Source organism: Zingiber officinale, chromosome 7A (genome assembly GCF_018446385.1).
Source record: "Zingiber officinale cultivar Zhangliang chromosome 7A, Zo_v1.1, whole genome shotgun sequence".
NCBI classification, from domain to species: Eukaryota; Viridiplantae; Streptophyta; class Magnoliopsida; order Zingiberales; family Zingiberaceae; genus Zingiber; species Zingiber officinale.
Genome location: NC_055998.1, coordinates 122,014,882 through 122,028,160, shown reverse-complemented (window position 1 = coordinate 122,028,160; position 13,279 = coordinate 122,014,882). Strand labels below are relative to the sequence as shown.

At 36.5% G+C, this 13,279-nt stretch overlaps 2 protein-coding genes across 4 annotated transcripts; one reads left to right on the top strand and one right to left on the bottom strand.

Moving 5' to 3' along the window:
* The first annotated feature begins 289 nt into the window (after nt 1-289).
* LOC122002281 (F-box/kelch-repeat protein SKIP11-like) lies at nt 290-2,734 on the top strand. Its single transcript, XM_042557399.1, has 2 exons — nt 290-504; nt 676-2,734. Exon 2 carries the CDS (start codon nt 866-868, stop codon nt 2,156-2,158), a length of 1,293 nt encoding a protein of 430 aa, XP_042413333.1. The 5' UTR covers nt 290-504; nt 676-865; the 3' UTR covers nt 2,159-2,734.
* Nucleotides 2,735-3,139: 405 nt separating this feature from the next.
* LOC122002280 (meiosis-specific protein PAIR3-like) lies at nt 3,140-10,878 on the bottom strand. 3 transcript variants are annotated; one of them, XM_042557398.1, is made up of 10 exons: nt 10,634-10,876; nt 9,447-9,673; nt 7,398-9,110; nt 7,097-7,241; nt 4,858-4,921; nt 4,610-4,759; nt 4,490-4,548; nt 4,188-4,322; nt 3,696-3,787; nt 3,140-3,528 (listed from the first exon to the last, which is right to left on the bottom strand). In XM_042557398.1, the coding sequence occupies exons 3-10, from the start codon at nt 8,973-8,975 to the stop codon at nt 3,457-3,459; spliced, it is 2,295 nt and encodes a 764-aa protein (XP_042413332.1). In that variant the 5' UTR covers nt 8,976-9,110; nt 9,447-9,673; nt 10,634-10,876; the 3' UTR covers nt 3,140-3,456. The 3 variants fall into 3 exon arrangements, 2 of the variants coding, with proteins under 2 accessions (XP_042413332.1, XP_042413331.1); XM_042557397.1 differs by lacking the exon at nt 9,447-9,673; XR_006117630.1 differs by lacking the exons at nt 3,140-3,528; nt 9,447-9,673 and having other exon boundaries at nt 4,188-4,330; nt 10,634-10,878.
* Nucleotides 10,879-13,279: the final 2,401 nt, after the last annotated feature.

The window sequence follows — 13,279 nt, the reverse complement described above, 5'->3', positions numbered from 1 at the left end:
ATAAGCGAGAGGTAAATAGACATTTTGAAGGAGGTATTTTGCAAAAGTGGATAAATTACATGTGCAAATATGAAAAACCAGATCTCTAATCAACATTGATTTGGATTTTCTAGGGTTTGAGGCGTTTCTTTCAAGATTAATTAAACAATGTGCCGCCATTAAAGAACGGTACAGAAAAAACACATTTGGGTTATCTTTTTTTAAAAAATAAAAAAATAAAAAAATGGAAAGGATCAAGAATCAAATAAATAAATAAATAAATAAAAGTAGAGAATTAATTAAAGTGTGTGCAAATCGCGAATGCAATGCAATGCCTCGAATGGCTTCCGGCGAACGATAAAAAGCCGAGATTTGCAGAAGGCGACGGGGTTTGGTGCCAAAAGAAGCCCACTTTGCTCTCCTCCCTTTTGCCGCCAGTCGCAAGGTTGCATCTTCTTCCTCGCCGTTCTTCTTTTGCGGATCTGAAGTCGTTCGTCTGAAAAGGCGGAAAAACCGAACTTGGGGGTAAGCATCCAGGTCTATATCGATTCCTGGCGTTTCTTCTTTGTTACTGCGTCTTGCAAAGCTTTGATTTGTGGCTGGGTTTGTCTCCGCGTTGATAGGTTCTGCTTGAATAATTTTCTCGGTACTTTTCTGTGATTCGATAAGAAGGTTGCAATCTTTTTCTTCTTCTAGGTCAATAATTCGGCCCTTCTGGTCGTCGAGCTCGTGAACGACGCTAAAGATTCGATTTTGATCAATTTCCTCAACCTGATACTTGTTCTTGACATCTCATATGCTTCTAATCTGAAGAAGAATAACTTTTTTTATTCTTCTTCTTCAAGTATATAATCGGAAAGGTTAAGGATACTAGTTCCTGGAAGATATGTTGAAAGACAAGTCGGAGTTGATCTCATTTGTGCTAAATGATTCTTCCGGGCAAAGTTCGAGTTGGGATTGCATAAACTATGGTCTCCTTGGATCCTCAGGCAACAAGAAACTCCGAAAAGTAGACGACGTTGACGACGGCGAGCAAAGCAGAATTGGGAACAAGCTTCCACAGCATCCTGAAACCCCTAGTATTGATGATGTGCAGCGCAATTTAAGCTGCCGGGGCAATGATGCAGACTGTTCTAATGATTCAAGAATGTTGATCAACCCTCTTGGAAAGGACATGACAATGAACTGCCTTCTTCATCTCTCCCGGTCTTATTATGGCACTGTGGCAGCCCTTAATACTTCCTTCCGGTCACTGATCCAAACTGGAGAACTATACAAAGTTCGTCGCCAAATGGGTATCTCCGAGCACTGGATATATTTCTCCTGCAGCCTCACTGAATGGGAGGCATATGATCCATACCGCGGGTTATGGTTTCGTCTTCCTCCAATGCCTCCTACTGGAAGTTTCATGAACTCTGATAAGGAGTCCCTTGCTGTGGGCACTGATCTCCTTGTTTTTGGTAAGGAGATAAATTCGCACATTGTAATGCGATACAGCATTTTGAGCAACTCTTGGTCTCGTGGAGTAGTAATGAGCTCGCCTAGGTGCTTGTTTGCATCGGCTAGTCTTGGAGGGAAGGCTATTGTTGCTGGTGGCACGAGTGCTTGCGGTGAGGCACTTGACTCTGTGGAGCTTTATGATTCTGAGACAGAGAGGTGGGTGACCCTGCCGAGTATGATTAAAGCTCGGAGCAAGTGTTCGGGGGCTTTCATGGATGGTAAGTTCTATGTCATAGGCGGCATGGATGGTAACAAGAAGGTGCTCACGTGCGGGGAAGAGTACGACTTTGAGAGTTGCTCTTGGAGGTTCATTTCTGATATGTCTGATGGCCTCAATGGTGCGTCCGGTGCACCTCCACTGCTTGCCGTGGTGAACAATGTGCTCTATGCAGCTCATTATGCTGACAATGTCAATGTGGTCAGGAAGTACGATAAGGAAAGCAATTCATGGTCAACTCTCGGACAGTTACCCGAGCGATCTGCTTCGGTTAATGGTTGGGGGCTTGCATTCCGTGCATGTGGTGAAAAGCTGATAGTTATCGGAGGGCCAAGAGAATATCATACAGGGATAATTGAGATCAATTCTTGGATTCCAAACGAGAGAGAACCTGAATGGAAGTTGATGGTTAGGAAGGAATCAGGCAACTTCGTTTACAATTGTGCTGTCATGAGCTGCTGATTCCACTGAGCTTGTTAGAGCTTTCATAAACAACAGCATTCAATTTGACATTTGCCTTCTCCGAAGGTCGAATTTCCTGGCAAAACAGTTAGCATTTCTGCTGTCCATTGAACGACCACAGAGGTTCGGTGGTACTGCCTCACAGTGAGTACCACCTCGATTTATTTCGCATTTTAGAAGCATGTTGGCTATCTGAACGCGATGGTAATATGTTCAGTTAATAACTCGAGGCAAACAAAATGCCCAGTTCAAGTAAGCCCGCCCTCATATAGATCAAGTTTGTTTCGATAAGATATTTTTCGGTGGCATATCTGAAGCGAAAAGGACAAGACTTCACCTGATGTCGGTTTGCCTCGTGTAGTTTAATTTCTCTGTTTCCATGAATAATGTCCCCAATGTGAAGCTTCACCATACTATGCATACTTTACTCGTCACGACTACTTGTACGATTCAACTTCTTGTGCGATCTCAAGGTTTATGTGTGGGTTACACAACTACTTTTATTTTTCCTGGTGCAGTTGTTGTACAGATCGAACAGGCAAGTTAAGGTTTTTATCAAAGTCTTTTAACATAGAAACATATGCCTAGTGGCAACTTCTATCTAAGCTGCCATTCATTTGATTAAATCAACTTGTATACTCAACTAACATAAATGTTCAATTAAACATGTTCGTCAAAATGTTAATAATAATAATAATAATAATAAATTAAAAAAAAAACATTAGCAATTTCTTTTTAAAATGTGACAAGTTGAGAGATGTGAATGTGATCAGTTATGTTATTTACCTGCATCGGTTGTCTAACTTTTGGTCTATCGATATATTAAAATAAGATGATTAGGGAATAGACTGAAGGAGCAGGGATCTTCTTGTACTAGCGGCAGTGATTGGAGGGAGTAGGTAGGGTCCATTCAATCCCTTTAATCACTGCCCCTGGTCCAAGAACGGACCAGGCAGACAGGACCAAAGGATCTCGTCTAAGACTAAAGTGGAAGCCAAATATAAAGAAAAGTTAATCTCACATCATTAATGAATTAAACACATTTGATCCTATTTACCTGTATGAGTTGTAGTGTCTGCATCTGTCGGGATTTGTATCTAATGTGTTCGTCTAAACTGTATTTCAACTATAGGATGGATAAACAATCTACTACAGTTGCATAATAAGAAAAATCTGAAAAATCTACTCCGAAAGCTTCTGAAAAAAAAGACAGGTGCAATCAGATTTCCTCACCAAACCCTGCGCATTTAGTAATAGCAGAAGGGTTCCTGTCATCTATCTGCTTCTCGTGTGCATGTTCAATTGACTGAAACCTCTGACATCCACTCCTTCACTATGAGACTTAATCCGTTCATGTGTTTGTTGGCTTCCTGCAAAAAAAGAAAAAAAAAAAAAATGGCCATGCATTCGTGTTTGTGAATCTGAGCTTTGCAGATGGAAAACTGATTATTAGCTCTAGTTCAAGTTCAACACAAAATAACAAGATGCTACCGAGCATCGTATAGTGTGATGCTGCAAAATAGGAAGAACAACTCACCTGGTGGATTGCAGCTAATTTTGTTTCCGCGCCATGTAATTGAGATTCTATTTCTTCTTGGACTTGCAGTAGAAATTTTCTATGTGCAGCCTCTGCTCATATACAAGAAGAAATGTACAATTAAAAATGAAAGAGGACACTTGGAATATAAAAATTCGTATATGTCAATGAACTAGCAGGAGGAGGATGCTGAATGTGTTTCTAAGCATATTAAGGAAAGCACGTGATCACTACTTCGAACTAAGAAATAACAGAAGCACATTATTTCTCAAATATTTTAACTGTGTGATTCATGATCTTATACATGATGAAAAATGTTTGAAGCCACAAAAGTCTACAACAACAGGCTAAAATGTCTCCCTTCTTGGTGGCTTAGCATCGAGGGGAAATTAGGTCTTTTTACACTTCGAATGTCAGTCATTCTATCTATTGCAGATATGGGGTTTCAGCTAAACAGCAACTAACTAATTAAGCTTTTTTAGTAATACTTACTTTGCCGATCCAAACCAACTTTTAGCTCTGCCTTATATGCTTTGATTTCCTCGAGAGTATTCTTGCAGCCTAGGAGGTGTTGACCAACCTCTTCCTTAAATGTGTTATGAATGAACTTAAGTCTCTCATTTTGCTCTGTACCACTTCAAGGAATCAATTCAGGATGAAGAAAGGAAGACCAAGAAACTTGAATTTGAATCTCAATAAGACGAGAAATGAAAAGATGATTTGTGAAACAGAAGAACACTAAAGTTGGCGCAAGAAATGTTAGCTCAGATCATCAAATGAAGTCTTAATTATACCATCAAATTTTGACTCCATGGATTTCATTTTTGATTTGCCAATGTTGAGAAACTTCCCTCTGCAAAGAATAAACATGATGAGGCCTTCACCAATAAATGTATGTAAATGTAAAAACTTACAGGTCTTCTTCTATAAGAGATTGAGCACGTTCCAACTGTGAATGTATTTTTTCTCCAGTAGCTGAGAGTATCTCAGATCTTTTTTTGGAAGTTTGTGACCTTAACTTGAATTTGAATTCCTTCAGAACGAATGCCAAGTGGCACATAACACTTGTATACAGGAAAAATTGAGAAATGGATGAGACAACTATATATATATATAATCAATAACCAAATAATCAAACATTTTGTACTAGAAATTATTATACCTAGCTAAGCTGCCCTCTGGATATTGGTTCGGGACATTATATGCTCCAGTAAGTTCATCAGTTTCTGAATTACAGTAAACAGGGAGATTGGTTATGGCATCTGGTTAATAAAGATGTGAAACGACCTTACTTGAGATGTTAGAAGCAAGGTTAATTTGATATAATGTTTTCCCTTCCGAAGTGTGTTCCCTTTTCCTTTGACAAAATTCATTAAGAGATTTATGAAAACTATCAGCATGTGACGACCACTCTTCAGATAATCGGTAACTTGCAAATGGATTGCGACAGCTCTCCTTGTAGCAGAAAGAAGTATGGCAAAAGTTGCCAAAATTACAAATTGTAAAATCATAAACTAAATAACAATGTTTCCTATATTATGCAAAGACTCATTGTTGCTTCTTAGAATGTAAAATTTACTAAAATATCCCAAACAATTAGACAAGTACAATGTACTTTTCTACCTTTCCAATTCACCAGAACTAAATGGAACTGTGTCTTTTAAGTTCAACTCAAAAATATGATTTCATTTGATTTTTTTATTAAATTGGTTTGATTTAATGAATTGATTATACAATTTGGTAAGGTTTGGGTTTCTTTTTGGAAAATTAATTTGAACCCATAACCCCAATATAATTTGTAATGTTTTCATATATCTATTCATGAAAACTAATATATAGTATTATTCTTTAAATTTTCACTAAAAAGTAAAAAATAAATTTAAACCTTTAATTTCTCAATTACTATTGTGATAAATAACTTAAATTATATACAAATTATTCTTTGTAACCAATCTTGAATGTTTCTTATAACTGATATTTAAAGCTTTAGTTGTAAATATGAATTTTATAGTGTTAAAGCTATAAAATATTTTTCATAGAAAAAGAATACTATGCTAATTCAGTCTAAACGAACTAATCTGATAAGCTCAATTGATGATAGTTCAGTTTGTACCCTTATTCAGTTTGGTTTGAAAGAAAAAATTAAAGATATAAGGATTTGGCTTATCTTTATTTGGTTTGATTCTATTTGAACCATGGATGCCCCGATTGCACCTTCTATGTATTTGATTATCAACAAGTTCCTAACTAAACATCTCAAGTTGTTCAGATAGAATATTAAAAGCATGCAATGGGTCTTACTCATATAATCACGACACAACAGCTAAAGAGGGTTAGGGCCTTAGCATAAGGTCAAAATATGCAGCCCTGTACAAACAATCTTCTATTGCAATATGCTAGGCTTAACTGATGATCAACAGCCAGCAAGCACTCTCCAGAATGTAGCGTGTAAAACTGTGTGGACTTTTTCAGGCTAACTTGACCCATTCAGTATTTCTGTGATTTTGAATTACAGTATTCAAATGAGAGAGACAATGTTCAGGAAGACAGCATAAGAATGAAAAGGTAAATGGAAATATTGCTTGCTACCTAGTAGATCCTTCAAACATCAATCCAAAGAACAAAATAATAAATAATTCAAGCTAAGTACTTGGATGTTTAGGTTCAAACAGAACTGCAGATAATCATCATGGGACAGATATTGGTATACAGTAGCAATATATGTGAGGGACCTCTGATAAATGATTCAGAATAATGAGTAGGAACAGACATCAAACTGTATCCACTATAAAAGGAAAGAAAAATAAGTAGATACTTCAAACTTCATGTTTGAAGTCTTTGCAACTATATTCGAGATGATTGCTCCAACTTAAGTCTCAAGTATATATTGCTCAAATCATCTGTATTCTAAAAATATTGATTCAAAAACCCAGCTTTTTTCAAAAAGCAAATATTTGTTTCTATTAAAACAAAAAACCAACTCAATCTTGTTAATTATTTTCATATAAAAAGGGTTTACAAGTTACAACCGAGGAGAAAAGAAAATAAAGGCTAAAGATGGATAATCATAGGGATAAAAGATCCAACCTATGCCTTTTCTTTTGATTGGGTTAACATACATTCCTCTAGTATCAGTAAATTATCAGGATAAGTGTTCTGAAACTTCTTTTAAGAGATAAGGATATCAATGGAACCTAACCTCTCAGATATGCTACAAAGAACATATCAGAAAATAACCATGTCATTTAAACATGTGAGCATGCAATCATCAGTAATTGTTAATCAAGTTGCAATATGCAATAAATATTAACTTGATAGTTTATCATTTAAGATAAGTAAAAGGTAAGCATTCACAATGGAATTAGAAATCATGATCAAAATTATAGCATAAAATTAACCACCTTTTTTAGAAAAATCACTTGCTTCAAGGGTTCTAGCGTCATGTTTACTGGTTGAAGTCAGAAAAGTCTGTCTTGGGGATTTTCTTTTTTCTGCATGATGTGGAAACAGCAAATTCTCTGAATTGTTAATCTCTCTGCTTTTATCCTAAAGAACATTAAGGTAGGCCAATGGGAATATGGAAGAAAATTCTAGGCTTGGTGTGCATTATTGCAATAGAAACAAAATCAACATTCCAGATGCAAGAACAGAATAATTTGGAAGTGATCTGAAGAACTTGGTAAAAATAAAGATTAAGGATACCCAAAATGAAGGAGTTGAATTCAATTTATCTGAATTTGATCTAGAAAATGTTCTCGATGCAATTGTTCCCTGAGATGCCATAGGGGTGCAAATGTCCTCACTGAATTGTTTGCTTTTTGATGGACTTGTGCCCATTTTCAAAGTTGGGCTCTGGAAATTACTAAATGGCATCGGAAATTCCTCCATAGATGGGCATTCATTCCGTTCTTGCAGATGAACTGTCACTTGATTCTTATCATGATCCCCTGAATACCTATTGCACTTATGTAAGTCAGAATGTCCTTGAGATTCTACATTGTTTCTTACAGGTGGAGTGACCAAAGTATTAGTTGCTTCAGAATGTAAGTGATGATTCTCATTTGCATGTTTGTTTGATGTTTGGGAGTTGTATGATTCATTATGAAATGGTAGAGGAGAGGGCCCTGTTGTCTTTCTCTTTGGTGCCACTTTGTCAGAAGGTAACATTGTTTTCTCCGTGAATTCCAAATTCTTGGCCAAAACCATTTTCTTAGGTATCTGGACTTTCTGATGCTCAGATGTCTTCCTTTTCTTCTTGCTCCTTTTCCTGTTGCAACCATTAATATGTCGGTTCAAACATACTGCCTTCACACCCTCTTCATCAAAAGTAAAGATATTGTTTTCTCCCATCTTCAGTTTAGATGCTGTGTTGGAAGAGGACGGTAGCATCTTCCTGCGCTTTGTCCCCTCTCTTAACTTCTGAGGTATTATAAATGGAGCTTTCTTTCCTTTTAAATGACATGTGATCGGCTCTTTTATAACTCCATTTGGACTCTCTGAATCAGTATCAATAGTATCTGAGTTCTGTTTGGCAACAATTTTTTCTTCTAGCAAATCCCCTCTTTGATTTCTATTAAGTGTCTCTTCCTCTACAGATTTTGGTGTTTTCATAATCTGTTCAGTCATTGAAGGCATAGCAAATTGATCGTTGCCAGGTTCCTTTCTATCTTCAGGATTTGAGAAGTTCGTATTCTGTTTGCGCTGTGAATTCTCACCAAGTATCTCCCACAAATTCATTCTCAGTGTTTCATTGTTGAACTTATCCACTTCCTTTGGTTGTTCACAACCCATTTTGTCGTGTAGCATTTGCATTTCTTGTATGGAAGTAAATCCTTCTTTTCTTTCAGTTTTTGCACCCATCTGTAGTCTCTTCCCGGAAGCAATTTTCTTATGCACTGCATTCTTTGACTCGAATGCTGAAGCTTGGTTTGAAAAAGAAGTAATGTCCTGTGAAGTGGGTATCTCAGTGAATAAAGATTTTTTGAAGAAACAAGCAGATGATTTTTCAGCTTCATTTGTCTCAACTCCTTTGGGAACAACAAACGCTACATTCTTGAGCATTACTTTTTCAATATCTACCTCTTCAATATGCTCAGGAAACAATTTACCTTCCAGCATGGTTGGGGTCTCATAAAACATTTTTGTACATAAATTTTTTGAAGCCTTCGAATGACTGTTAGTCAGAATTCCATCTGGCTTGGATGTCTCAAAAAAACAAGATCCCTTGTTTGCTTTTGCAGTGCTCTCCTGTGATGAAAACCTTCCCTTGAATTCAGGCATAGCAATCCTCTTTCCATTTGTTGCTTCAGACACTACAGTTGGGCACTTATCAACACTAATCCCAATGGATATTTTTTGAAATCGACTATAATCATGATGGGTGCTGCTTAAGCTCCGACAGCCACTTGATCCAGCCTATATGATGCCAATTGACACTTGAATTGATCAAAATAGTCAAATAAACAAGCTTAATTTGTCTAAATATATTTAAGAAGAAAAAATTTTGCCATTGAAGAAATCTATTAAAGCTGCAAAAACAGTCCTATAGGCTATAGCATGCTGCTTTATATCTGCATTTAGAAGAAAAACAACGTGGAGAGTGATAAGATTTTTTCTCCAAGCATGCATCTCAATATTTTATATATTCATTTTTGTAAAACACAAAAAAAAAATAGAAACTTATCACCTTTGCAAATCTAGAATCATCGTCTTCGATAATTTATCAGCCACACTTTGTTTGTATTTTCTTACCTTATTTTATTGTACACAAGTCTGCCAAGCCAGAGGCCTGCTCTATCTGTTCCAAAGTTCAATCTATTGTATAGATAACAGCGATCCACTTCACTAACATGCTGTTCAGCCTTGAAAGTATTGGTAGATTGGTACTTCAATAGCTTGCCTTCCACAAAAATGAGAAATCCCCTATCTCATACTAGTTATTATCTCCTTAACTAGCAAGCATAATGCCATTTAAAACACTGTTGAGATGCACACAAGCATCAATTAAACAAGAAAGATTACCGTCTTTAGTTACATGATATCACTGACCATTTTATAGCTAATGTTCAAATAATTGCATCAGGCAATAGAAACACAATAGACAATAACTAGTCTCATCTAGTATAGCACAATTGCAACGTTTTTCTAGGCACAAGAGTCTGAACTTCTTAAAACTCAAAAGTGTCTCATCTTATAGGTTGGTGAGAAACCACACAATAGAATACAATGAAACATAGCTGTAAATGTAAAACACATTCAATATGTTCAACATATATGTGAGCCCAGGTATTATTATCAAAACCAAAGAACTATGATACAATTTCTCGGCAATGCAATCAAACAATGGTGAGAAAATTCACCATCAATTGCAAATTTACCAGCAAGAAACAAAAAATTAGAATGAAAACAACAAAAACATTGAGCAGTTTCTAGCTATAAGAATAAAGTGTGTCAAGTAATCTTTCACCATAAAAATAAAAATCTCAACTAATTTCTCCAAGGCCATTCCTATAGATCTTTTGGTGTTTTCACATCTATTATGAATTATTTCCCTCCAAAACCTAATCAGGGATAAGTTGAAAATATAAGATGCAAAGCCCGATTCAGTAACCTTGGGTTATTAGGTCCTAGACCTTCACAAGGAACTAAAATCTCTGTATAGAAACCAAATTTGTCAAAACGGGAACAATTAGGCAAATCCTAAATCAGTCTTGAAGTAGAACTAACACCAAGGTGGCTAAAATCTAGATCAAGGTTAGAAATAACATGGCTCGGTAGAAATGCGCAGAGTATCTAGAATAAGGGGAAAAGTTGAATTCGACCATAGATTCGACGAAGACCAGCAATATAGGAGCCAAGCGCAGCGGATCTATAATGATCGGATGCATCAAATCCACAGAGAAGGAAAAAGAAAAGAGAGGGGAAGAGATCGCACACACCTGCTTCATCGATCGCGGATCTGAAACCCTTGGCTCACGAACTTGTTCTCCTCCGCCTACTCCTCTTTCTCAATTCAAATGCGAACTTATAACTCTACGCGGCTGGTTTCCCTCCAAAACGACTCATCAAATCCCCAAATGATTTTCTACATCGAGCTTCTTTAATTTACTGCTCGTTTAACTGAACCGGGCATGTCGACCCAATTCTATATATACCCACCCTTTGGGCGTCCAGTGTGGACGATTGAGTGCATGCAGGGGTACGAAACACTTCTAGACACCCCAGGTACTCTCAACCTCCCAGTGTGGATGTCCAGGGGCGCCCAATAAATACATAGAGGATTATTATCATACATATCCAATGGTGTATACCTTGTGAGTATATACTTTTGTTTTTTGTCTTTTTTTAATTTCTACAGCTTTTATAGTTTTATCTTTAGATTTAAAGGTCAGATTATAGTATTAAAAAAATAATAAAATAAATCAAAAATTTTGTTTAGCTGTAGACGGGATGTATACCAGAGTTTTTTTTATCCTAAGGACCGTATGTCGTATACTTGAAAAAAATTTCAATTTGATATTATTTTTATGTTTAATATTATAATTCAACTCTTAAATTGTAAAAATTTAATTTTATTGGTATAATCGGTAACTTAAAAAAAAATAGACATGTCGTTCATATATGAGAAATGATATTTTACACACCTTTATATGAGCGACATCTTACATGGGCATCTGATGATTTAGGTGAATTTTTTAATCTCTCTCATTTACATATTATAATTTTTTTTCTCTTTTCTTTTAAATTAAAATAAAATTCTTTCATCTCTCTTTTAATTGCGTATAACAATCACTGTGGAGTTGGTTTTTAAAAATTAAAACCACAACTTAAACACACCAACCACTGCTATGGTGTTATTTTTTAAAAAATAGCACCACCTTAGTGTTCATTTTTAAATATCAGCACTAAGGTGGCGATTATCTTTAAAGACTTGGTGTTGGTGGTACTGGTCTTTAAAGATCAATATCAAGTGGTACTAGTTTTTAAAATCAGCACCACCTTAGTGTTAATTTTTAAATATTAACACCAAGATGATGATTGGCTTTAAAGACTTGGTGTTGGTGATACTGGTCTTTAAAGATCAATACCAGGTGGTGCTAGTTTTTAAAAACCAGCACCACCTTAGTGTTGTCTTTAAAGATCAACACCATAAAGACCAATACCAAGGCTTGGTGATGCTAGTCTTTAAAGACCAACACCACCTTGATGTTGGTCTTAAGTAATGTTGGTCTTTAAGACTTAGTGCAGGTTTTTAAAAAGCAGCATCACAGCGGTTGCTGGTATATTTAAGCCATGGTGCTAGTTTTTAAAATCTAGCATCATAATAGTTGTTGCATGTAATCAAAAGAAATAAAGAAAAATATTTTAATTTAAAAGAAAAGAGATAAAAGTTGTTATATGCAGATGAGAGAGGAAGTCACGTCAAACCGTCTACGTCGGATGTCGCCCACAGGCACTCACCTAACCCGCTATTTGAGAGGAGGTGAGGGAAGGGGAGGGAACGGTAAATGAGTAGAAGGAGAATTTGTAACCTCATTTGGGAAAAACTCAGTTAAAGAAGTAAAGGGAAATGAATGGTAAGCTTTAATCTTGTGAGAGGGAAAAGAGGTCGAATTCCTTACACCTCAAATCGGAGTGTAAGGAAGGAAAAGGTGACACAAACAAAATTTCTTCTAATTTTATCCTCGAGCTGCCTGAGCTTGAGGAGAAGGACATGGCTGGGGCTCTCTCGGCGGGCAACAACAGCAAAGGGCGAGCTGCCAGAGCTTGAGAAGGAGGAGATGGTTAGGGCTCTCTCGGTGGGCAGCAACAGTGGAGGTGACGTTCGACGACGCAAGCGTGCTTGAGGAGACGATGCCAACGGTGAGACTACAAGAAATTATAGATTTAACCACACCAAATAGACAACAGTTTTTTGAGAAACTGTTGTCTTTTTGTCATTTAACAACAGTTTTATTGAAAACTGTTGTTGTTGGTCGTGTTTTTTAAAAAAAGACAACAATGTTTAAAAAACCGTTGTCTTTGACATACATAAGACAACGGTTTTTTAAAATTGTTGTCTATGAGATATCTTTATTTGGCATACGACAACAGTTTTAATCAACCGTTGTCTATTAGCGTTGCTTACATTTTAATGTGCATATTTTAATTTGATGTCTAAAACTATGTTGTCTTTAAAAATTATTTTATAAAAAAAATAGTCAAACATAGTTATTTGCCTATTTTCATTGATGAAGTGAAATTTATATCCCTTAATGTTTATCTCTAAGATAAAATTTGTGGTTTATTTTAAGATGGATGGATTTATTCAAATAGTAAAAATAAAATTACAATTTTGTACGAACTATATTTTGCAACAACTATTCTAAAGCAGAGGTTATACGCATTGCGCGAGCGCAAACCCTAATCGCGCTCTGCGACACGGCGCCCGGGTACTGGTTCACGGTGTCACTGATCGACATCATCGGCCGGTTCACGATCCAAGTCCTAGGGTTCGGAATGATGACGGCATTCATGCTGGGGCTGGCAGTGCCGTAGCACTACTGGACAACGCCTGGGAACCACATCGGCTTCGTGGTGATGTA

What these genes read in the sequence shown, in the direction of transcription:
- LOC122002281 (XM_042557399.1), top strand. Translation starts at nt 866, where the DNA reads ATGTTGAAAGACAAGTCGGAGTTGATCTCATTTGTGCTAAATGATTCT.
- LOC122002280 (XM_042557397.1), bottom strand. An exon ending in CATGGAGTCAAAATTTGATG is followed by an intron (nt 4,323 to 4,489) that starts GTATAATTAAGA and finishes GAAGTGGTACAG; the next exon opens with AGCAAAATGAGAGACTTAAG. An exon ending in AATTAGCTGCAATCCACCAG is followed by an intron (nt 3,529 to 3,695) that starts GTGAGTTGTTCT and finishes CTTTTTTTGCAG; the next exon opens with GAAGCCAACAAACACATGAA.